This window comes from Podarcis muralis, chromosome 12, assembly GCF_964188315.1.
Source record: "Podarcis muralis chromosome 12, rPodMur119.hap1.1, whole genome shotgun sequence".
NCBI lineage: Eukaryota > Metazoa > Chordata > Lepidosauria > Squamata > Lacertidae > Podarcis > Podarcis muralis.
In genome coordinates this window covers 44461957-44486367 of record NC_135666.1, presented here as the reverse complement: position 1 = coordinate 44486367, position 24411 = coordinate 44461957, and the positions used below count along the sequence as shown (strand labels likewise).

General features: G+C 44.6%; 1 protein-coding gene across 1 annotated transcript in view; it reads right to left on the bottom strand.

Annotated features, from left to right (window-relative positions):
• TGFBR2 (transforming growth factor beta receptor 2) overlaps positions 1–24014 on the bottom strand; it is a 67519-nt gene extending 43505 nt beyond the window's left edge. Inside the window, exon 1 of the mRNA XM_028750251.2 lies at positions 23558–24014. Within this exon, the coding sequence (XP_028606084.2) occupies positions 23558–23633 (76 nt within the window). The 5' untranslated portion in view covers positions 23634–24014. The remainder of the gene's footprint in view (positions 1–23557) is intronic.
• Positions 24015–24411: the final 397 nt, after the last annotated feature.

The following is a 24411-nucleotide window of genomic DNA, read 5'->3' as shown; positions in this document are numbered from 1 at the left end:
GGCCTTTGGTAGGCAAACTGGCCTCGCAGAGTGTGCACCCCTTCACCTTAGAAACATTGCAAACACCTCCTCTGCAAACGTATTATTACCCCAACAAATACAGGTTTGGAAGCAAAAGCATCTGCCAAGGTAATGTCTAGTTCTTGCTTTGAAATCTTGAATGCAAGGCAGAATTCTTGGAATTATTTCAGCAGGAGTACACATAGGCAAAAATGTTTTCCCAGAAACTCCACAATCAAGATTCTAGAGTCATGCCAGAACTTGCTTACTTGTTCCTTTTCCTGGATAATTCATGCGGATTTTCAGTTCTGATACAAAGGTTTTGCATGTGTCCTTAAATCACTGCAATGACGACCCCATGGAGCAGGGGTCTGCAACCCGCGGCTCCGGAGCCGCATGTGGCTCTTTTACGCCTTTGCCGCGGCTCCGGGGAAGATACTAGCGAGGGGAGGAGGCGCATTGTGCACCCCAACACTCCCCACTGTGGCGGGCGCTGTACTGGCTGTGACGTTGCATGGGGGTGGTGCGTGCGTTAGTCACGCACCGTCCCGACGTCACCTTCCCACCCACCCGCCCGCTACATTGTAAGGGGCATGTACGCTGGTCACTGCATTGAAAGGGGGCATGTACGCTGGTCACTGTTTTGAAGGGGAGTGAAGAACACACACACACACAAAGGTAACTTGTTAATTTAACGTTTATTTCTATGAGGAGTAATTCTGAGGGGTCAAACAAAGGAATAATAAAAAAGTGACAAAAAAGTTATTTTTATAATGACGAGTTTTGCGGCTCCCAGTTTTTTTTTCTTCGGAAACGGGTCCAAGTGGCTCTTTTTGTCTTAAAGGTTGCAGACCCCTGCCATGGAGGAAAATAGGATTGTCAGAAAAGCCTTTCGATTTGCAATTTTGGTTTGTCACTTGTATCAGAAGTTGTCACACTTTTGCAGATTCAACAACAACATCTAGTGACAGGACTGCAATCTGGATTCAGCAGAAAATGGGCACACGTAATTAGGATGTACTATGAAGTAGCAATTAGCTAAATATAGTACAAATTGACAGTTAGCATTCTTCAAGAATTTGAGGACAAGCTAAGAGGGCAAGAATTTTGTCTGTTTTTACTGGAGAGGGTGCATAGTCTTTTGCAGAAGGGGGGGGGGGAGAGAGAGACACTCTTCAAGCAACCACAGAAAGAGTCATCCATTTTATCAGAATTCCCAGGGGGAAAGTGAATCATCTCTTTGGAAACCGGCCACCAGCTTCCTTTGTCTGTGAACTTCTGAACACAAACAAGCAACACAGAGCTCCAAGGATACTGCATTCATATTCTGAATGTTTACATCGCTCTCTTTTGCAATGGGATGTTTGCAAGCAAACATTTCTCATCCTAGGGACGCGGGTGGTGCTGTGGGTAAAACCTCAGCGCCTAGGACTTGCCGATCGCATGGTCGGCGGTTCGAATCCCCGCGGCGGGGTGCGCTCCCGTCGTTCGGTCCCAGCGCCTGCCAACCTAGCAGTTCAAAAGCACCCCCGGGTGCAAGTAGATAAATAGGGACCGCTTATCAGCGGGAAGCTAAACGGTGTTCGGTGTGCTGCGCTGGCTCGCCAGATGCAGCTTGTCATGCTGGCCACGTGACCCGGAAGTGTCTGCGGACAGTGCTGGCTCCCAGCCTATAGAGTGAGATGAGCGCACAACCCTAGAGTCTGGCAAGACTGGCCCGTACGGGCAGGGGTACCTTTACCTTTACCTTTACCTTTATTTCTCATCCTAAATCCCATTAAGAGGAAACGTTAACTGAATCTATATGCTGATATTATTATTATTATTATTATTATTATTATTATTATTATTATTTACTATTCTAATGATTGTTGAATGTTACTTTTTGATGTAGGTTGCTTATTTTAAAGTTATGTTTTATTATCACATTTTTGTATTGCATTAGATTGTTATAAGATGTACATTTTTTTTGTTTCTTCAACCTGTAAACCGCCTTGAGTATTGTAAGATAGAAAGACGGTATACAAATTAAAAATGATGATGAATGGTGATGAATCTGTCCAATATTTGTTAGGTATTCTCAGCTCTAAATTCAAGCACAAGCCTGGTAGCCACAGGTGGCAATGAATTACACACAGGTGAGTGAGCAGGTTGGCTAAGGAGAGACAAGCGCTCCATCCCTCTTTATGAAACAAACGGATTGCAGAGGTAAAGGTAAAGGACCCCTGGACAGTTAAGTCCAGTCAAAGGCAACTATGGGGTTGCAGTGCTCATCTCGCTTTCAGGCCGAGGGAGCTGGCGTTTGTCCACAGGCAGCTTTCCGGGTCATGTAGCCAGCTTGACTAAACCGCTTCTGGCGCAATGGAACACCATGAAAGAAGCCATAGCACATGGAAACTCCATTTATCTTCCCGCCACAGTGGTACCTATTTATCCACTTGCACTGGCATGCTTTTGAACCACTAGGTTGGCAGGAGCTGGGAGCGAGCAACAGGAGCTCACCCCGTCACAGGGATTCGAACCACCGACCTTTTGATCGGCAAACCCAAGAGGCTCGTTTTGCAGAGGAGGGAAACTGCAGCACTAAAATTCAGTAGGTCGACGCAAGAGGGATGGAGCACTTGTCTCTCCTCTCACAGTCCCAAGGACCATCTATTTTTAAAGACTCGTCACTTTTATGAATTTATTAACAAGGTTGATTTATCTGAGATATCAGCAGCATACTAAAACTGCCCCCCACCCAATGAGATCAACTGGAGAAGTCCTGCTAAGAGTTGTAAATGAAAATGAGAGGCAGTGTAAGTTTTCCCCAGTGGTTGTGGCGGGGAGGTTATCTGTGATTATCCCTTTATTGTTGAAGCATTGCCTGGCAAACCTAACTGCTTCAGAGTCTTCAGCTCCTTGGTAAACAATATTATGGATTCCTTTTTGGACTGGCATCTTATAGTGGGCACAAGCAGAGATATAATGGAGCAGATTTTGATTGTGGCATCTTATAGTGGGCATGAGCAGAGATATAATGGAGCAGATTTTGATTGTGGGAGGAGGTAAATATTTTTATCACCACATCATAGGCTCATCATATCTATAGCGGTGAGTTCATTTATTGATTTGACGGATTTGTTCCTGCAAGTTTAGAAAAGGTGGAATGGAAACATGTAAGTAAAACAAGGAAGCGAAACTGCCTTTGCTCCAAAGGTGTGTTGTGGTAAGATTTAAGAGCCAGAAGCATCGTCCACTGATGACTGGGTATCTTTTATTTAAGGAAAGACAAAGGTAAAAAGCCCTACTGTAGCAATGAGGCTTACTGAATATGATTACTTTTTTTTTTTTAAAGGTTTAATTGTAAATCAAATTGATATTTGAGAGAGTAACCGTGAAAATAAAGAAAAACAGAAAAGCACTTTGTACACTAAGAGTCTCTAGAGCTGTAAGGCTTTCATTTTAAAATCAGTAACATACCGTAACATAAAAGATTTGGCTCTCACTATAACATCCCAAAGAACCAAATATGTTACAACAATGCATGTGCCAAAGGTGATGCAATCAGAGGTCTGGCCAAAATGTATAAATAATGAACACCGCACCATTTTTAAAGGAGCCAGGCTAGTGCCAGGCACATTGCCAGTTACAATACAAAACACAGTGAGGACGCCTATGCAAAAGGCACAACGAACAAGACTCACATATGTACAAATATACCTGCAAAACACTTCATGTGTGTATTTCGCTCAAATACACACAGAAATTAGCCTTAAGTAACACTTAACATAGGACACAAAACTAAATGGAAAAGAAACTGGAAAGAAATGTTTCGCTCACACCAGCCCAGCCCTACTGAAGGTGGGATGTCAGCCTTAACGCTGAATTTCCTGCCTTTTGTTGCAAACATCATGTCAACTATATGGGTTTAAGCCTCGTTTCCTGTTAGGGTGTTTTTCTTTCTAAAAACATTCATGCAAGTTCATAGCACATGTGATTTACAGTTCTGAGCAACAAGAAAGGAAAGAAAGTGGTTGGACTTTTTTCTCCCTGCAGTCTCATGAGAAATTTGTGTTGTATGTATAAAAACAGCTACTGCAACTTTTTGTGTAAAAAAAAAAAAATCAGGCAAATTACTTAACCCTGTTAAATCAGGAAAGGGGTATATTTGTCACTCCAGATCTTGCTGGACTACAGCTGCCATCCTTCCTGACTACTGCATATGTTGGCTAGTGGAATGATGGGAGCTGGGAAGGGAGGAGAGAGGGAAAGGCCCATTGTACAGCTGGGAGACCTTGCAAATAAACGGCTCAGGACAGCAAACCTCAAGGACCGCATCTTTACATATGAATCTACCCGGACCCCAAGATCATCTTCTGAGGCCCTTCTTTGTGTGTATCCTCCTCGAGAGGTCCGAGGGTGGCAACACAAGAACGGGGCCTTCTCTGCAGTGGCTCCCCGTCTGCGGAATGCTCTCCCCAGGGAAGTTCACCTGGTGCCTTCATTATATACTTTTAGGCACCAGGCAAAAACGTTCCTTTTAAACCAGGCCTTTGGTTGACCTGATGGACATCCTATACCCTTTTAAAATGTGGCTCTTTGGGGGGGGGATGTTATTGGGTTATTGTTCTTATTTTGATTTTATATATTGTGATCTTTTCTGTGAACCGCCCTGAGACCTCTGGGTATAGGGCAGTACATAAATGAAATAAATAAATGAAATAAATAAATGCTGCTCTATTGCACTGCAACAGCTACCTGTAAGCTACTGGACCCAAGGTGTTGGTAACAGTTTATAAAGCCCTAAGTGGCACAGGAAGGGACGCGGGTGGTGCTGTGGGTTAAACCTCTGTAGTTTAACCCACCGATCAGAAGGTCAGCGGTTCGAATCCCCGCGACGGGGTGAGCTCCCGTTGCTCGGTCCCTGCTCCTGCCAACCTAGCCGTTCAAAAGCACGTCAAAGTGCAAGTAGATAAATAGGTACCGCTCCGGCGGGAAGGTAAACGGCGTTTCCGTGCGCTGCTCTGGTTCGCCAAAAGCGGCTTAGTCATGCTGGCCACATGACCCGGAAGCTGTACGCCGGCTCCCTCGGCCAGTAAAGCGAGATGAGCGCCGCAACCCCAGAGTCGGCCACGACTGGACCTAATGGTCAGGGGTCCCTTTACCTTTACCTAAGTGGCACAGGACCCAAATATCTGCCTCCTCGAATACCAAATGGCTCAATCCTGCTTGCTCCCTTCATTGTTTGTGCTTGCTCCCTTCATTGTTGGGATTTAAACCTCAGCTAAAGACACTTGCTTAACCACACCTTTTCAATTTGATATGTTTCCCCCGAAAAGCATGGGGTGGATAGTTTTCCCCCCCATTAGTGTGACTTTAGGAATATTTTAGTTTTATTCATTGGTGTAATTTTATTGTATATCCTTTGACATACATCTCCCTGGGCTCTGTTCAACAAAGGGTGATTCATAAATACCATAAATAAAGCCACTCTGAAGTCAGAACATTTTAATGTTCTTCTGTATAGGTCTGGTAGTTAAATATGCCTCCCCACCCCACTTAAGAGAATTGTTTCTGAGTGTTAAAAAATAATATTTGGAGTTAAGACTTTAATTAGTTTAAGCTAGTTTACATGGAGGGAAAAATATATGCCATTACCTTATTATTAAAAAATCGCAACTCAATATTTTGGGCCAAGAATGAATCGGAATATTTTGGGGGTTTCAAAAGCCATGAATGCGATATTTGTCATACATTTCCTGATGTGAGGCAAAAATGAACAGATTTTTAAAGCCCTTGGGATTTGCTTCCTTAATAGATGTTGCCGTCTGAAATAAATGAAAGTCTATGTAGGCAAAAACAGAAGAGCAGAACTTATATAAACTAACTTTTAAAATGACTTAAATTACTCTTAGCAGAATGTTGCACAAAAATACTTATTTCGAAGCTTTTAGTGTCCCTAAGAGACTTCTAAATATGATGCTACAGTATGCCCGATATCATGGGGGAGGGGGGAGTGAAAGCAGCATTTTATCTACCATATGTTTGGTTACCAGCAAACCTATTTTATGCCTCATTGGTCCCATCAGAAATTTCCTTTTCCTGTTGTTTAAAAGCCAGCCCTCTGAGCAATATGCCAGAACTTGAATCATCGTTGTCAAACAGACGGAAAGCACAGAGAGCAAGCCTCAACTTCATCCTTAATAATGGGCACCTGTCAATCAACTACATATATACAGGGAAATATAGATGAGCATTATTCCCTGGTGGGAACCATTATTCCCTGGTGGAAACCAATTCATTGCACTGTGATTCAACTGTGGTCTATTAAAGAGAAAATTCAGACAACCAATGGGTATGTAGGGATGATCATCTCAAATCCCATTCTACATGTCAGCTCCTTGCCTAGAGCTATCCAATCCCAGGCAGCTAGCGCTGTGCACAGAATCAGCTTTTTGATACCTTCTGACAAACGTTCAAAAGCTCCTACTCTGGAGACAAGCACAAAGCTTAACTCTACATGTGATGATAGCTGGCTGACAAACAGCAGGACGTCAGCATATGTATACATTTGAAGCGGATAACTGTGTACAGTGGCTATGTGGATTATTAGCACTGCAGCTTCTTTTTCTAAGGCAAAAAAACCCCAGGTTTAGTATTTAAAGCAATCCGGAGACAGAAGATCGACAGTAGCCCAGACTTACTGTACTTCACAGAAGATAAATGCAGTGTTTCACATTAATGGCTTGTTTCTACAAGGAGGAGACAGCAAATGCTTTGACATCTGGACAGTGTTAGAAATTAGCCAGGAGCCGGGCGCATTTCGCACTTGACTGGTGGCCACTTGCGACCAAGTGAGCATGCCTGACATCTCTGCCATCTGGAGGTGCATGCCCATAGCTGTCAACGTTTCCCCTTTTTTAAGGGAAATTCCATATATATATATGACGAGTGAGACCTCGTCGAAACGTCGCCTAGACACCCCAACTTTTACACGGGAAGATACCCGAGGACACCAAAACCTGCATTCCTGTACCCGTGAAAATCTACGAAAGCAAATATGACGAGTCTTTCATTTCAAACTCATAACCAATAGCTCTATCTTTTTCTACTTTGTAACACTTCGTATATTTCTCCTTACAAAACTTCTGGTAGTCCTACTAGCGTAATTTGTTGATTACAGTTGCTCTTCAAATAATCTGTATACTTCTTCCAGTCTTCTGTAAATCTCTGGTCCCGCAGGTTTCGAATCCTTCCTGTCATTTTGTCCAATTCTGCATAGTCCATTAATTTCGTCTGCCATTCTTCTTTCGTCGGAATTTCCCTTATTCCAAATAGGATTCCTCGTAAGAAAAGGGAAAAGTTGACAGCTATGTGCATGCCTGGGGATCATTGGATCTGGACCGCTTTCACACACTAACACCCCATCCTGTAGAATTCTATCAGTTATATTTTATCTGCACAATCAGAATGAATTTCTGGAACCAAATTGCATTTTTTTCTGTGCAGCCTGTGCAGGAGAAGTCACCATTAAGAAAAAGAGGTCGGAATAGGACTGTCCCTGGATCAAGCGACTTTTCTTATTTAAGTTCTCAAAGCTCTTAACCTAGCTCAAGGTTGTCATCTGAACTAGCCAGATGCTTAACTGAGAATCAATCACACCCAGTCCATCATTTGAAAAGTAAGACTTACCCCAAAATGGCAACTAGACATTCCATTTTTCGTGACGATAACCTTGCTTTAAGGAGCCATTTGGCGCCTAGCTGATATATCTGAGTTTCTAGCACTGCATCCTGAGCCATCACATCACTTGATTCTCATTATCCTGTAGAGCAGCTATTACCAACCAGCTGTTTTCCAGATGATGCTAGACTACAACTCCCATCATTCCTTGCCATGGGCCTTGCTGGCTCTAACAATATCCACATGGCACTACCTAAACCACAACAGTTGCCGCTGAAAGCCTGAGCAGTGTTTAGAAAAATTGGGTGCCAGATGTTTAGAATCACGCCAAGGAGGGGCTATTAGTTTATTCAGTTTTGCAGCTCTTCTAAAAGAAGGGTGGTATTTTATTTACTCTGTAACTACATGCCTGCAGATGTTTCCAGGGCTGGTAATTTAATCTAGGCTACTTCCACACAAAGCATTGTGCACACTCATAATATACTTTGAAGTATTACTGCCATCTATCCATTCATTGACAAACCTAGACAGCATGCAAAAAAAAAATAAAAAATAGCAGAGACATCACCTTGCCAACAAAGGTCCGCATAGTTAAAGCTATGGTTTTCCCAGTAGTGATGTATGGAAGTGAGAGCTGGACCATAAAGAAGGCTGATCGCCGAAGAATTGATGCTTTTGAATTATGGTGTTGGAGGAGACTCTTGAGAGTCCCATGGACTGCAAGAAGATCAAACCTCTCCATTCTGAAGGAAATCAGCCCTGAGTGCTCACTGGAAGGACAGATCGTGAAGCTGAGGCTCCAATACTTTGGCCACCTCATGAGAAGAGAAGACTCCCTGGAAAAGACCCTGATGTTGGGAAAGATGGAGGGCACAAGGAGAAGGGGATGACAGAGGACGAGATGGTTGGACAGTGTTCTCGAAGCTACAAACATGAGTCTGACCAAACTGCGGGAGGCAGTGGAAGACAGGAGTGCCTGGCATGCTCTGGTCCATGGGGTCACAAAGAGTTGGACGTGACTAAACGACTAAACAACAACATTCATCCACTGCAGAAGAACTGCATCCCCCATGCTCTTCCAAATCTAGCCTGGCCTTTGGGGGGGGGGTATTATTAGGATATACAATTAAGAGGCATACATTAGCTGCAGTCCTCCAGCCTAGAATACAGAATTTTCATTTGCTCTATAAGTTCTCAGTTACATTTCTGTCCCTGGTTTTAGACTTCTCTCCTACCTACTGCCTGTGAAAACCCAGCAAGTCACTGTTATTTGTGCTATTAAATGTATTTTGCTTCCATTTCCCCACCCCTGGCACCATAAAGGGATTCCTTATGAACTAAGATCCTTAAAAGAGGATGGACATCTATTAAACAATGATAAAACAAAACAGTGCTATTTAAATTGTCGTGTTTTTCTTTTAAAATTCTGCTGTTTGCTTATGAGGTGTAGGCTGCTGTGGGTGGACTTTGCCCCCCAAAATAAGTCTATGAATAATTTTATAACCACCACATAGTGTGGGCATTTCTTCAATTCAATTTGAAACACAAAGCCACATTTTGGTTCAGTAACTAAAGCAGTAGTTATTTTACTGCCTTATAAATAAAAGTAGCATCTCTAGTTTTCTGGCATCTGGACTAATGAGCCGTTCTGGAGAAACTGAAAGCCTGATACAGTGGTGCCCCGCAAGACGAATGCCTCGCAAGACGAAAAACCTGCTAGACGAAAGGGTTTTCCGTTTTTCGATGCGCTTCGCAAGACGATTTCCCCTATGGGCTTGCTTCGCAAGACGGAAACGTCTTGCGAGTCTTGCGATTTTTTTCGCTCCCTCCCTTTTTCTAAGCCGCTAAGCCTTTAATAGCCGCTAAGCCGCTAATAGCCTTTTAGCCGCTAAGCCGCTAATAGCCTTTTAGCCGCTAAGCCGCTAAGCCTTTAATAGCTGTTAAGCCGCTAAACCGCTAATAGCGCTAATCCGCTAATCCGCTAATAGGGTTGCTTCGCAAGACGAAAAAACCGCTAGATGAAGAGACTCATGGAACGGATTATTTTCGTCTTGCGAGGCACCACTGTACCCGTTCATGGCATTCTGGTTGAGCCTAAGAAAGCTATTGCTCATCTGTAGAGTTCTTTTTTTAAGTGAAGACATTCTGGACTTTCAGAAAGCGTTGTCGGCTTCCCCCAAGCCTTTCAAGTTAAATTAAAAGCACAATAGGGCTAATGCCATCTTCCTCTCATTCCTTCCACATGTTAAGAAGAAATGCAGTTGTCTCCTGCAGCCCTCACTAATATCATCCCCATGCTATATAGTGCTGCATGGCTGAGTTTTATTTCGTTTTTAATGTGGCTTGTTGAGCAACAGTTTTGCTTTATCAGACATGCATCTGTCAGTAGCATAAAACTGGAACACCACAGATGTCTGTCTCCTGGCTGCTGTCAGCATAGCAAGCGAGTGCTCCAGGGAGAGAACGGGGAACGCTTCCTGGAGGCCAATATCAATAACTACAGCTGTCAAGTAAAGGTATGAGAAGGAGAGGGTTGAACTGGAACAACAGAATTCTGTGGACCAGCCTTTGCCCACCAGATGTTTTGGACTACAACTCCCATCAGCGCCAGCCAGCAGTCATGCTGACTGGGGCTGTTGGGAGTTGTAGTCCAGCACAAGTGGGGGGCACCGTGTTGGCAAAGGCTGGTCTAGACTGGAACCTAGCACGGATCGTATTGATCCATTTACAGTCACTGTAAAGTTCCTTGCAACTAGACCACACACCTTCCCTATATGAATGTGTTTGTGGGTGCACACATAAGGTAAAGGGACCCCTGACCATTAGGTCCAGTCGTGGCTGACTCTGGGGTTGCGGCGCTCATCTTGCTTTACTGGCCGAGGGAGCCGGCGTACAGCTTCCGGGTCATGTGGCCAGCATGACTAAGCCGCTTCTGGCGAACCAGAGCAGCGCACGGAAACGCCGTATACCTTTCCGCCAGAGCGGTATCTATTTATCTACTTGCACTGGCATGCTTTTAAACTGCTAGGTTGGCAGGAGCAGGGACTGAGCAACGGGAGCTCACCCCGTCGCGGGGATTCGAACTGCCGACCTTCCAACCGGCAAGCCCAAGACTCAGTGGTTTAACCCACAGTGCCACCCGCACACATACACACACACCTTAAACCCATGCACTTCTGTGCAGTGTTAGAAACTCAGATATATAACCCAGCTGGCAAATGGCTCCTTAAACCAAGGTTACAGTCGCCAAAATGGAATGCCTAGTTGCCATTTGGGGGTAAGACTGCTCTAAAGTCTTATTTTTCAAATGGAGGACTTGACTGTGATTGATTCTCAGTTAAACACCTGGCTAGTTCAGATGGCAACCTTGAGCTAGGTTAAGAGCTTTGAGAACTTAAAGATACAAAGTCACTTGATCCAGCCAGAGACAGTCCACCTACATATTGGCCTATTCGCCTATTCCGACCTCCTTTTCTTAATGGTGACTGCTCCTGCTCCACAGAACAAAATGCAATTTGGTTCCAGAAATTCATTCTGATTGTGCAGATAAAATATAACTGATAGAATTCTACAGGATGGGGTACTAACTATTGTGTGAAAACAGCCCAAATCCAATGACCCCAGATGGTTATGACAAACGATATCCTGGCACCCAAGAAACTTTACTTGGCCGCCAGTGGTCAAAAGCCAGGTCAAAATGCTCCTGGCGCCTGGCTAATTTCAAACACTGCTTCTGTGCCCAAGAACCTGAGGCCTCATATGCCCTATTCTATACCAAACTCCTTCCCTATCTGAGACATTCTGTTTCTGCATATCACAAACCACAGGAGGGGAGTGTGCCCTTGCACTCAGATGCTGCAAAAACAGGATGCTGGCCTAGATGGGCCACTGGCCTGATCCAGCACACTCTTCTTATGTTCCTACACTGGTGTTAAACAGAAAAGTCCTAATACAACTCTAAAATGGCTAAGCACACAGTGCCAACTTTTACAAACGAGCCTCAGTTGAAACTGCAGCTCGGATTTTAAACTCTGCTCAGTAGAATAACAAACAGTTAAGCTCGGCTGCTAACAAGCCCTCCGAACGGATATTTCAGATGTTTGCGGGCTATAAAGTTTTGCATCTGAGAAATTTCAAAAATGTCCGCCTTCCTGTGGAATGCCTGCTTTTGGCATAAACCAAGGCATTACTGAATGCAGGAAGCTCAGCTTTTCTCCTTAAATTTTGCAAGTCCTTTCTGTTTCTATTTTAAATTTAATTAAACGGAGTGTTGGGGGGAAGTTTCAAGGTGGAAAGCTCCAGATTCTCACTAGGAAAGAGAACTGCTGATTTTTCTCCAAGAGTGACCAAAGAAATCCAAGAGAGTTTGCAAGGGACACTGAGAAGGAATTGGATTAATTCCCAATGCTTGCATAACGGGACCTGTAATTCCACTCTCCACATGCCCTAAAGGAAGTGTTGCATCACTTTCTGGGACGAACAGGATGGGCCCCATCCTTTCCTTCAACACTAGAGCAGTTGGAGGGAACAGGATCTCATCTCTATAGTCATGCTATGCTCCAAGTACAGTACATTCACATCTTATGTGGGCGTTATGATCTGGGGATGGGATGGATACACAAGCTGCGTATACTCAAACCAGTGTCAGAAACTCAGATATACAGTGGTACCTTGGTTCTCAAACTTAATCCATTCGAGAAGTCCGTTCCAAAACCAAAGCGCACTTTCCCATAGAAAGTAATGAAAAATGGATTAATCCGTTCCAGACTTTTAAAAACAACCCCTAAAACAGCAATTTAACAGACTCTTACTATCTAACAAGACCATTGATCCATAAAAGGAAAGCAATAAACAATGGACTGCAGTCACACAATCAATCAATCAGTAGCTGAACTGGGTTACACACAGCCACAAAAACAAAACAAAAAAGTTGCAAAAACAAAAACGCAAAACAAATAGCCAAAACTGACAGACCTCAGCGTAACACTCAAAATGGAAGTATGACACTCAAAACGGAGCACGTTCAGCTTCCAAAAAAAGTTCACAAACCGGAATACTTACTTCCAGGTTTGCAGTGTTTGGGTTCCAAGTTGTTTGAGTACCAAGGCGTTTGAGAACCAAGGTACCACTGTATTATCTAATCGCCAAATGGCACCTTAAACCTGGGCTACGGTCCCCACAATGCAATGTCTAGGCACTGTTTTCCCCATCCCATGGGATGATATTATTAATTATTATTATTATTTCTATACAACTTTAAATTTTAAAGAACAAATCTCAAAGCAGTTTGCAACACATTAAAACACCAAATAAAACAATCCAGAATAAAACTAATTAAAGCTTCAAGGAAAATATTTCGGCTCCTTCACTAAGGGACATTTTGCTTTCCCCAGTTGCCAACCTGGTATTCAGAGATCTCCATGTGGTTGCAATTGGGCCCGCAACAGTCACAAAATGTGCCTGGGACCGGGCCAATATCGAACACTGACTCACACCCCACATACCCCCGTGTGAATATCCTTTCCTTGCAGAGCAGGCACACTGATCTGGTAAGCAAGACAGGGAGCTTAATAGCTCTTTCCATGCCAAAAATGGGCGCACTTAATTTACAGAATTTCAACCGGCTGGCCTTCACCTGTGCATGGCGGAAACTGCACAGGTTAAAAGCATGTAAGATGCATTTTGAGGTGGTGGTGTTGTTGTTGTTTAGTCGTTTAGTCGTGTCCGACTCTTCGTGACCCCATGGACCAGAGCTCGCCAGGCACTCCTGTCTTCCACTGCCTTCCGCAGTTTGGTCAAACTCATGCTGGTAGCTTCGAGAACACTGTCCAACCATCTCGTCCTCTGTCGTCCCCTTCTCCTTGTGCCCTCCATCTTTCCCAACATCAGGGTCTTTTCCAGGGACTCTTCTCATGAGGTGGCCAAAGTATTGGAGTCTCAGCTTCACGATCTGTCCTTCCAGTGAGCACTCAGGGCTGATTTCCTTCAGAATGGATAGGTTTGATCTTCTTGCAGTCCATGGGACTCTCAAGAGTCTCCTCCAGCACCATAATTCAAAAGCATCAATTCTTCGGCGATCATCCTTCTTTATGGTCCAGCTCTCACTTCCATACATCACTACTGGGAAAACCATAGCTTTAACTATACGGACCTTTGTTGGCAAGGTGATTTTGAGGTACTGTATCTCAAACGTAGAAGCTGGGCAGCACAAGCCACAGCTGCCCTCCTGAGCTTGGAGCTGTAAAAAGTGGATGGGTCGTCTCTCAGGAGCAGCACTAGTCCTGAGGTGGTCACAGGAGGACTTTAGAAGCACAGCAATGAAGCTGAACGTTGAAAGATCCAGGACCGATAAAAGAAAATACCTCTTCATGCATTGCATAGTCAAAACTACGGAATTTGCCTCCTCAAGAGGGGGCAATGACCGCCAACTTGGATGGCTTTTAAAAAGGATTAGACAAAATCATGGAGGAGGGGTCTATCAATGGCTACTAGCCATGACGGCTAGGCTCTACCTCCACAGATGGAGGTAGCAATGTTTTGAAATACCAGTTGCTGGAAACTACCGGAGGGGAAAGTGCCCATGTTCTGCTCCCTAGCTTCCCACAGGCTGCTGGAATAGATGTTCCACTGGCCTGATTCAGCAGGCTATTCTGATGTTCAAAACCACAGGGATGTCAACTTGATAACTCAGAGTGTGGTGCTGATAACGCCAAGGTTGTGGGTTTGAACCCAGCTGCATGTTAGTTTCTAGATGGTTCTCAGTGATTTGCAACTCTATGATTCTAGGCGTAATCCCCTTTTCAGCTCAAAGCTCAAGAATAGGGCTAAGGATTGCTATTTTCACACTCCATGCGCCAAAGTGCTTGGATTGCAACTTGCTCCAAAGAACAGCAAGACTACGGGAATAATCCCCTGTTCCCTTCCCCTACTCCAGGGTTGAGGGGAAATCTGGGAAGGCCTGGAGCTGGGAAAAGGAGCAAGGGATTCACCGAGTTCTAGAGGAGCAGCATAAGGTCAGGAATATGCAGGATCATGCCCATCCAATATTTGGCTGGCTACCAAAGACGCCCCAAAATTGTCACACTTCTCTCTATCATCAGAAGTAGAAATGGCTGCTATCGATTAATAGGCCTGGCTGGTATTTATTGGTATAGACTTGATACATAGCTCACTAGGTAGCTCATTAAATGTGGCCAGGTAAATATTAGCAATTCATATATGTAGCACGTTTATTTTATTTATCTATACAAAACATTCCTTTCCCACCCACTGGCTACAACTTGGAACCTTGGAATAGATAAAACAGCCTTACAAATTCACACGAAGGAGTTTTTTTAATAAAAAAAAATAGCAAAATATTAAAACTATTATAAGTGCAGCAATAATCAAATGCACAGAACTTCATCTTGATATGCGCTTTAATGCATATTTAATACATGTTCAACAAACTAATGTAATCTTGAGAATAAAATGTAATAGTTGGGGAGTTAACAGCTGGCATTTTTTGTGTGTGTCACGTATTGTCTTAATTAGTTCACATGTGCAATCTTGCCTTCTGAAGACTTTGTGTGCACACTCTTTCTCTTTGCAAAAAACCTCTTCCTCATGTAACCCTTTACACTAACAGGGTTGTTGGTTTATGGAATACCTGCTGAACCACAACAAACAGAATGGCGACTGTCTGTCGAAACCATATGCTGCAAAAAAAGAGGGTCACAAGAAACTGTTGTGGGCAACACAAAGTACCCATTTCACAGGGGGGGGGGGTGGAATATTGATGGTGCTCAGAATTCAACAAAACAGGTGAAATACGTACCTACACACAAAATAAAACACAGACAGAAATGCCAACTATTCTCCCCCTATAAAAAATGCAAACTTGCCAGCCAAAGTGGTGGGGGATGACACAAATAAAATATCCATTTTAAAAATTAAAATTTAAAAGCTGGTAGAGGGTCTTAGCCAAGGGGGGTGGGGTTCTTAGGGTATCTTGGTGCACACAGGTGCTATATCTGGAATCCTAGTTGTAAATACATATCCTTCAGACCATTCTGCCTGCCAATTACAATTTGTTGATAATTTAAAAGTACAGACATGTGCTTCTTCTGGTAACAATTCCGCTCACACGTAGCTCCGAGGCTGTAATCAGAGCTGAACTATTTCACTGGCTTGTGCAATACTATAACGAGAAGATTCCATCTCCAGCCCTGTTTAATTAGCTACCTCATGCTAATTAGGAGCTGCATCATGTGAAAAGGTAAGAAATCGCTAGAGTTGCAACTAAAAGAGCAACTCAAAAAAACAGAAAGCTCTGGCTATTCTGTCCACCTAACTAACACATATTTTCATGACTAGACAATTTGAGGAACTGAAGATTATTATTTTTTTGTTCTTCTAAGATTTCCCCAAATGTTCAGCTGTTTCAGTTTACAATTACAGCAATTTGAGGCACAGACATCTGATTTTCAGAAAGTGACAACATGTCTTTTTTGGGACATCCCCTTTCTAAATGAGAGGCAGAGCTTTCCCCTGAAAAATAAAGAAAAAACAGCAGGAATAGAGATACTAAAGTCTACAGAAACGTCTAATGCCTGTTTCCCACCCACCCACCCACCTTTTTATTTTCTTTCTTCAAATTTAGAGGTTTCATTTATTTGTGAAATGCTGTCTGCCATAAGCCTTCAGAGGAGGGAGAATCTATCCGGTTCCTTCATCTTTTACCAACTAGTCATAGCAGAACTCTTAACAATTGCTGCACAGTTTCAAGATGTGATCAAGTCACGAAGCAGAGTAGGCCTTCAGCACGCTTCCTGAAGGCCAAGCTACAACAGATATTAAATACTTAAATTCACAGATGCACGGTCACTTTTTAACAAACACTGTAAATAACAGCCGCTTGGAGTCAAGTAAGAATTGGGATCATGCACTGAAGGATAGGGCAGTGGGAGTTAAACTTTTCTTATCATGCCATTGTCCTAATAAAACTGCCCCTGCAAGAGAAAGGTAAAGATAAAGGGACCCCTGACCATTAGGTTCAGTCGTGACCGACTCTGGGGTTGCGGTGCTCATCTTGCTTTATTGGCCAAGGGAGCCGGTGTACGGCTTCCGGGTAATGTGGCCAGCATGACTAAGCCGCTTCTGGCGAACCAGAGTAGCGCACAGAAACGCCGTTTACCTTCCCGCTGGAGTGGTACCTATTTATCTACTTGCACTTTGACGTGCTTTCGAACTGCTAGGTTGGCAGGAGCTGGGACCGAGCAACGGGAGCTCACCCCGTCACGGGGATTCGAACCACCGACCTTCTGATCGGCAAGTCCCAGGCTCTGTGGTTTAACCCACAGCGTCACCCGTTCCCCACTGGCTATTCCTTGAGTCAAAACACAGCAGGGTGGACAGCGTTTTTCACTGAGACCATGGTGGGTAGGAAGGCTCCCACCACAGTGCTGATATTCACTGGGAGCCAGAGGCCACCTTGGGCCGAAGATGGTGTGGCCAGCAACCCGCCGTCCACGTGACACTTGTCGCACACCTGTGATGTCACACGTGCATCATCAGGAGGAGGCGCATAGTCAGGAGGCGGTCCTTGAGAGGTCATTTCCCCCCTAGAGCTGACACGCCTGTTGGGAGCCCAGAAGCAACCACATTCAGTGAAAAATTAAAAGGTTCATGCAGCTGCGCGTTAATGTAATGTGTAGTTTGGTTCTGAGACTTCCTTATTAGGGTAGGAAGGGAACTCTACAGCCCAAGGTCACATGAAACTAACCACAATTACCTTGAATTTCTGCTTAACCCTCAAGAAAGAAGGGCATTTTCGCTGGCCAGGTTTAATTCAAATCCATCAAATCTCCTTTGGGGAAGGTTCTCAGGCAGGGTGCAAGGAGAAAGAACTTGCCCGTGTGAAGACCACCTGGTGGAAACCCTTATAGATATGGTTCTTAATTGTAAACTATATGCTGATCTCAGCCAGCAATTTCTAGATCAACTCTGTATCCCCAAATGGAAACCAGAGTTGGAGGTCATACATTTTCTATTACTGGGGAATGAACAGGAGCTCACCAAGTTAGTGGCTAAATATCTCTATTGGGTTTTTTGTCGTCAAAATACACTACAGACGTCTGATCTCCCAGGAGACCTAGAGATGTGACGATAGACTGCTCTGTCTTTCTTTTAGCAAATGTTTTGTGCTATTGGGGAAGTGGTAATTCTTTATTGATTTGTTTTGGATGTTTGTATGTGATGGCAATAAAAGGTTTGATGATGATGATGATGATGATGATGATGATGATGATGATGATGATATAGCCCAAGGCAACATTCTGGCAACCCCATCAGGCTTGGTAGGTACAGAGCTATGGAACCGAGTTTCCTTTGTGTGGCAGCATGTTATGTTATCTCTGAAAGATCTGTATATTTACAGACATACAAGCAGAGAACGAAGCGTAGGCAAAGAGCTGCTCCAGGTAGATTCCCGGAGAAGGGCCGTAGTTCAGTGGCGGAACATTTGCTTTCCATGCAGAAGGCTCCAGGTTCAATTCCTGGCATGTCCAGGGAGAGCCAGAAATATCCTGTCTGAAATTCTGGAGAGCCATTGCCAATCAGTGTAGGCAGTACTAGGCAAGACAGACCATTGTTCTGACTTCGTATAAGGCAACTTTCTATGTTCTAACCCCCAAAGATAGCACTAAACCACCCCCTTCCCTCAAAAAAGTGCTCCCACCCAAAGTTTCAGCAAACTTAACTAGAGAAACTAAGCCAGCAGTCTCTGTCTTTCTCTGCCCCTCCCAACTAAACATGGAGTGTTTTTCCTTAAGGACTGAACCTTCTGTTCTGCACACCAACAAGCATCCATTCCACCACCTAATATACATTTGGTGTACATGTACAGAAAGTGATGTACTTTGGGTATTTCATGTTACTAAGATTTTTGCCAGTAGTCTTCCATTAACAGGGAGTGGTTTGTTTTTATCTACTTCAACGGAGGTTACCCAGGGATACAAGCCAGGAAAAAGCTAGCGCTGCCAAGTCTCCTGCCCAAGAAAGAATCCCTTTTCACTCACTCCAAGTCAGCCAAAGCAAAATGCAATCATATGCATGCTACTCAGAAGTAAGTAGGTTCAGGGAGGGCATACTACTCCGCAGTGCAACCTGGGAGACAGAGGGTATGTTACTGAAAGCAGGCATAATTCAACAGTACAAAACAAAATTTAAGAAGCAGGATATATATGCAGAAGGATGGGAGGGAGCAATATCAATGTCCGGTTTCCCCCCAATTTTTTTTTTTTTGTGTGTGTGTGTGTGTGATGTTAGCACTATATCATGCAAGTTATATTTGGCAAACTGCATCCTTGTCAGAGAACTTTCTTCACTTGCAAAAAGCTGCATTTGCCACAGCTGCATGCCTTCATCATAGTGACTGATAAAGAGATAAACTTGGCAGATATCCCTTGTGTCGTATGTACAGGAAAATGTGCTTTGCAAAAAAGAAATAATTGGCTTTGAGTAATTAGGTCAGTGGTCTTATACTGTACCTGGGAATGCTCATTAGAGATTAAGTAATAAAAATAAAAGCATTGTCATTCCGAATACACCAAGGTAATTATAATCGAACTATTCATGGTAGTATGAAGAGGGATCATTAGAAGCACACAGATATGAGCAGGAACAAGCCTTGGGCTTGCACACTCTATCTCCCCTCTTGCCCTGTGTTCAAGGGGAGTTTGGGAGCTTTTCCATCTGCTTTTAGCCAATCACAGCTTCCCATACCCTCCAAAACCAGGAACTGTGGCTGACATGGAGCTACGGTTTGTTTAAGGGACACAGCTTCAGAAACCATGGTTAGGCGCTGGCCTGTTTGAAACTCGTCATAAATTAACACGAACCACACAGTTTGCCAGTCCAGACGACATGACAATGTCGTTTACTGGGACATGTGAACATAGCTATAGTGATAAAGGCAATGCCATTTAATTGTGAAAGGAAGAAATCACAAGGAAAGTATGCATATTTAGCCAAGAGTCCCTTTGGGACTGTGAATATGGCAACGGATCCTGCTTGCAGGGCCACACAAACAGGAGTTTCTGGGCCTGTATACCGTTTGCATGTCTTGGACAAAAACTTTTATTCTCTTTCAGCCTAAGATATAACGCAGCAGAAATAAAACTCAGAGAGAACGCCAAGTTGTTATACAAGGTCACCACTCTTAATGATTGTGCTAGCTCTCAGATAACACTGGTCACGACCCAAACAGCCGTGTATAAATGCAGAAAGTGCTACTGCTGTCTCGGCTCCTGCTCTAGAGCAGCCTCCCCAAGCTGGTACTCTCCAAATTTTTTGGATTACTGTTCCCATCAGCCTACCCAGCAAGGCCATTAGGTTGTAGGGAAGTTGCTCTAGAGCAGGCACCCCCAAACTCGGCCCTCCAGCTGTTTTGGGACTACAGTTCCCATCATCCCTGACCACTGGCCCTGTTAGCTAGGGATGATGGGAGTTGTAGTCCCAAAACAGCTGGAGGGCCGAGTTTGGGGGTGCCTGCTCTAGAGCAGTGTTTCCCAACCTTGGGCCTCCAGCTGTTTTTGGACTACAACTCCCATCATCCCTAGCTAGCAAGACCAGTGGTCAGGGATGATGGGAATTGTAGTTCAAAAACAGCTGGAGGCCCAAGGTTGGGAAACACTGCTCTAGAGGATCCCCTTACAGTGGTGCCTCAGTTTAAGAACAGCCCTGTTTATAAACTATTTGGTATATGAACTCCGCAAAACCGGAAGTAATGTTCCGGTTAGCAAACTTTACTTCTGTCTATGAACGGAAGCTGAATGGTGGAAGGGCACCAGCAGCAGGAGGCCTCATTAGGGAAAGAGCACCTCGGTTTAAGAACGGTTTTGGTTTAAGAACGGACTTCCAGAATGGATTAAGTTCGTAAGCCGAGGTACCACTGTGCTTTCAAGTGATGCAAAGACTTGCATTGGAAAGGAGGCAAGGAGAATTTCTAACATGAGTACTTATTCCAAGATAGGCGATGCCTACGTTCTTTTCTATCGTACAAGTTTTATATTACAGTACAGGAACATTCCATTATTATCATAATCTGCATAACCTTTCAGCAAATGCACAGATTTTGCTAACACTTTGCACGGTACTAAGCTATGGAAGTGTTTGCAGGATCTTTACATAAAATGCTACAAATGCTGTACTGTGACATAGTTAAACTGATTTTACACATGCTCAGTAACTAAAACACTTTAAATCAGCAGATTTTTTTTTAAAGCATCCTGCATATTTATGCTTAATATCACTATAGGTAGCTATTTGAATGGTAAGATGCATAACCTTAATATACAGGTTTCCTTCCCAGCACTGTATTTTTACCTCTCCTTTTCCACCACTAACCATCATTTTGCAAACAATACAAAAGCATCACCCTGTTTGTTATGTTACTATGGGATGGCTTTTTTAAAAAAAGAAAGAAAGAAAGTATACAGGGAAGTAGTCCCTAGTAAATCTGCCAGTGGACATTATATAGTGGTACCTCGGGTTAAATACGCTTCAGGTTACACACTCCGCTAACCCAGAAACATTACCTCGGGTTAAGAACTTTGCTTCAGGATAAGAACAGAAATCAGGCTGCGGCGGCAGCAGGAGGCCCCATTAGCTAAAGTGGTGCTTAACAGTTTCAGGTTAAGAACAGACCTCCGGAACGAATTAATTACTTAACCCGAGGTACCACTGTACTTCATACGGTACCAACAATGTTCATGTCACTTTCCATCATTAACAATAAGTGAAAATGGCAAGTCCCCATCCCACAGAGCTTTACATTCTAGAGGAGAACAAGTGCAAGGCAAGTGCAAGGGAATTGGGAATGAATATGCTCAAATATAATTATGTATCCTTAGGCTTCAAGTGGGTTTTGAGGAAGGATCCGTAAGGATAGAGGTAGTTCCGGAAATAAGAGACCAAAAGCGAGAGAGAAGTGGCAGTACATTTTAAAGGAGCATGAGATTTCTGGACAGCTGCTCTTGGCAAAAATTACAGATCACAGCTGGGGAACATTTGGCCCTCCAGATGTTGCTGCACTACAACTCCCATCATTCCTAACCACTGGCTGTGCTGGCTCAGGCTGATGGGAATTGAGGGCCAAAATATGTGCCTAAAGCCTTGAGTACAACCTTGTTTCTACCTACTAAACAGACTACGTAAAAATAGAACATCCAGGATGACCAAAAGTGTTTTTAAAAAAGGTGTGCTGTGCCCCATCAGCAATGTGATGAGAGAAGGTAAGCTGTGTGTTAAGTTTCGTGAAACTTAGCTACTCTGATTATATCATCAGCTGACAGCACTGGTACCCACAATAACCAGTGAAAAGGATTTTGCAGTAAAAGGGCTTTGCACATCAGTCCTCAGTGTGGTTGTTGTTGCTGCTGCTGCTGTTTAACAGTCTGCACTGAAGCGTGTTAAATGACTGAAGAGCTCCATACTTGAACAAGGCGGAAAGCAAAATGAAGAAGTTAACCTGTGTGTTAACACAAGGAGTCATGAGACAACTTAAAACCTGGACACAAAACACTGATCAAGTGACTTGGAAAGACACTGCTTCCCTCTACAGATGCTTAGCGTAGCGGTTTTTAAAATGAAGTTGCCACCAAACTACCGCAAACTGTGTACGACCACATGCTTACACTCCGAACAGCTTTAACCCAGCTGAAGGAAGAAACGAAGGTGCAGGATTTTTTAAAAGCATGCTAGTGACAGGCCACACGGCCGCTTTACCCTTAAGTTTGTAACGAGGGAGTTCTTAGTCTCTTGGCGCACTTGGGTTATAGTTGCAAAATTAAGGGAACTGGCGTTCTGGAATTCGGATCCTTTACTTTCTGGGGAATTGTGACTCAGAAAACATCAGCGCATGACTCACTTCCCCTATTTCCAGGGATTTGAACCCCCAACCTTCCTCTGCATTGCCAAAAGCCCTGCCATCATGGCAGGAGCAAACAACCCACCGATTTCACAGCTGCAAGCAGCTCATCCTAGGCCAGGTGTGGCGGCTACGGCTGCATCTGCAAGACACAAGGCAGCTGTTCCCTGCCAGATATCCTGAGATCAGGATGAAAACTTCTGCACCACACCTCAAGCAAGAACAGAAGTGGGGGGGGGGGAGAAGCATGCTTTCCTCCAAAACAACACTCTTTTCAAGAGGAAAGAAGAAAAACCATTCCAAAAGTTTTAACTTTTTTGGGAGGAGAGGGGGAGGGAGATCAACACCCCCACCCTGACCCCTGAAACACAACGTAGCTCAGTCGGTAGAACATGAGACTCTTAACCTCAGGGTCGTGGGTTCGAGGGAAAGATTCCTGCATTGCTGGGGGTTGGGCTAGATGACCCTGGGGGAACCCTTTGCAATTCTGTGGTAAAGGTAAAGGGACCCCTGACCATTAGGTCCAGTTGTGGCCGACTCTGGGGTTGCGGTGCTCATCTCGCTTTATTGGCCGAGGGAGCCGGCGTACAGCTTCCGGGTCATGTGGCCAGCACGACTAAGCCGCTTCTGGCGAACCAGAGCAGTGCACGGAAACGCTGTCTACCTTCCCGCCGGAGTGGTACCTATTGATCTACTTGCACTGGTGTGCTTTCGAACTGCTAGGTTGGCAGGAGCAGGGACCGAGCAACGGGAGATCTAAGTCCTAGGCTGTGTGGTTTAACCCACAGTGCCACCCGCGTCCCTTTGCAATTCTGTGGTGCTCCTTTGCAATTCTGTGGTGCTATGAACCTGGCCCTTTAATAATAATAATAATAATAATAATAATAATAATAATAATAATAATAGGCTCCTGGTGCCTTGTTCACAAGGCGGGGAAGCGTCGGAAGACCAGAGACCAGGCAGCGAAGCAAAGGCGAGGCTTACCTGTACCCCGAGCCAGCGGGCAAGCCGCGCAGTGCAGGAGAGTCCACAGCAAAACGTGCTTGGGCGCCCAGCTCATTGTCAAGCTCCCTCGGGGCGCTGGGCTGCTCGGCGGCGGAGGCGAGGCGGGCGCGGGGCGCGCGGGGCGCGGCGAGGGTCTCCTCTGGAGACGAAGGCGGGTCCCTCGAGGCGGAAAGCGAGCGAGCGAGCGAGCGAGCGAGGCCCCGGCAGAGGCAGCAGCAGCCGCGGCTCTCGGCTGCTTGCTCGGAGGGCGTGTGTGACTCACCCCCGCCCGCCTTCCCCGCTCCAGCCCTGCCTTGCAGAGGAAACAGGAAATCTTAAAAAGTTCGCAAACAGCTGGGCAGGACTTTCTTAACTCTCGCAGTCAGTTCCTTCTCCGGCCCACCCTCCCTTCGGAGCTGCCTGTCAATCAAGGGCCTGAGGCCAAACCTCCCTCGCCCTCAGGGCGCTCTTTTTCTCACACACGCTGAGGCAAAAAGAAAAATAACAGTGCCCGGAGAGAGGCGGCTGGGCATCGTCGCACGTCGACCGCTTGTTTCCTGGAAGGGGACTTCCCTCCTCATCTCTGTGGCACGCGCCGTGGCTTTTTTATTTTTATTTGTGGGCGTGGGCTGAACCCCCCCAATCAAGTAAATAAATATACTTAGAATCATAGAATCGTGAGGATCATCTAGTCCAGTAGTTCCCAACCTTTTTTTTCTTTTTTGCCATGCCCCACCTAACCATGGTTACTTTTTTAAAAAAATAACTTTTCTCTCTCTCTTTTTTTTTTTAAAAAAAAGTGTCCACGGATTCTTTGGAAAAAAATCTGGTAACCTTAACCTAAGCATCTTTAA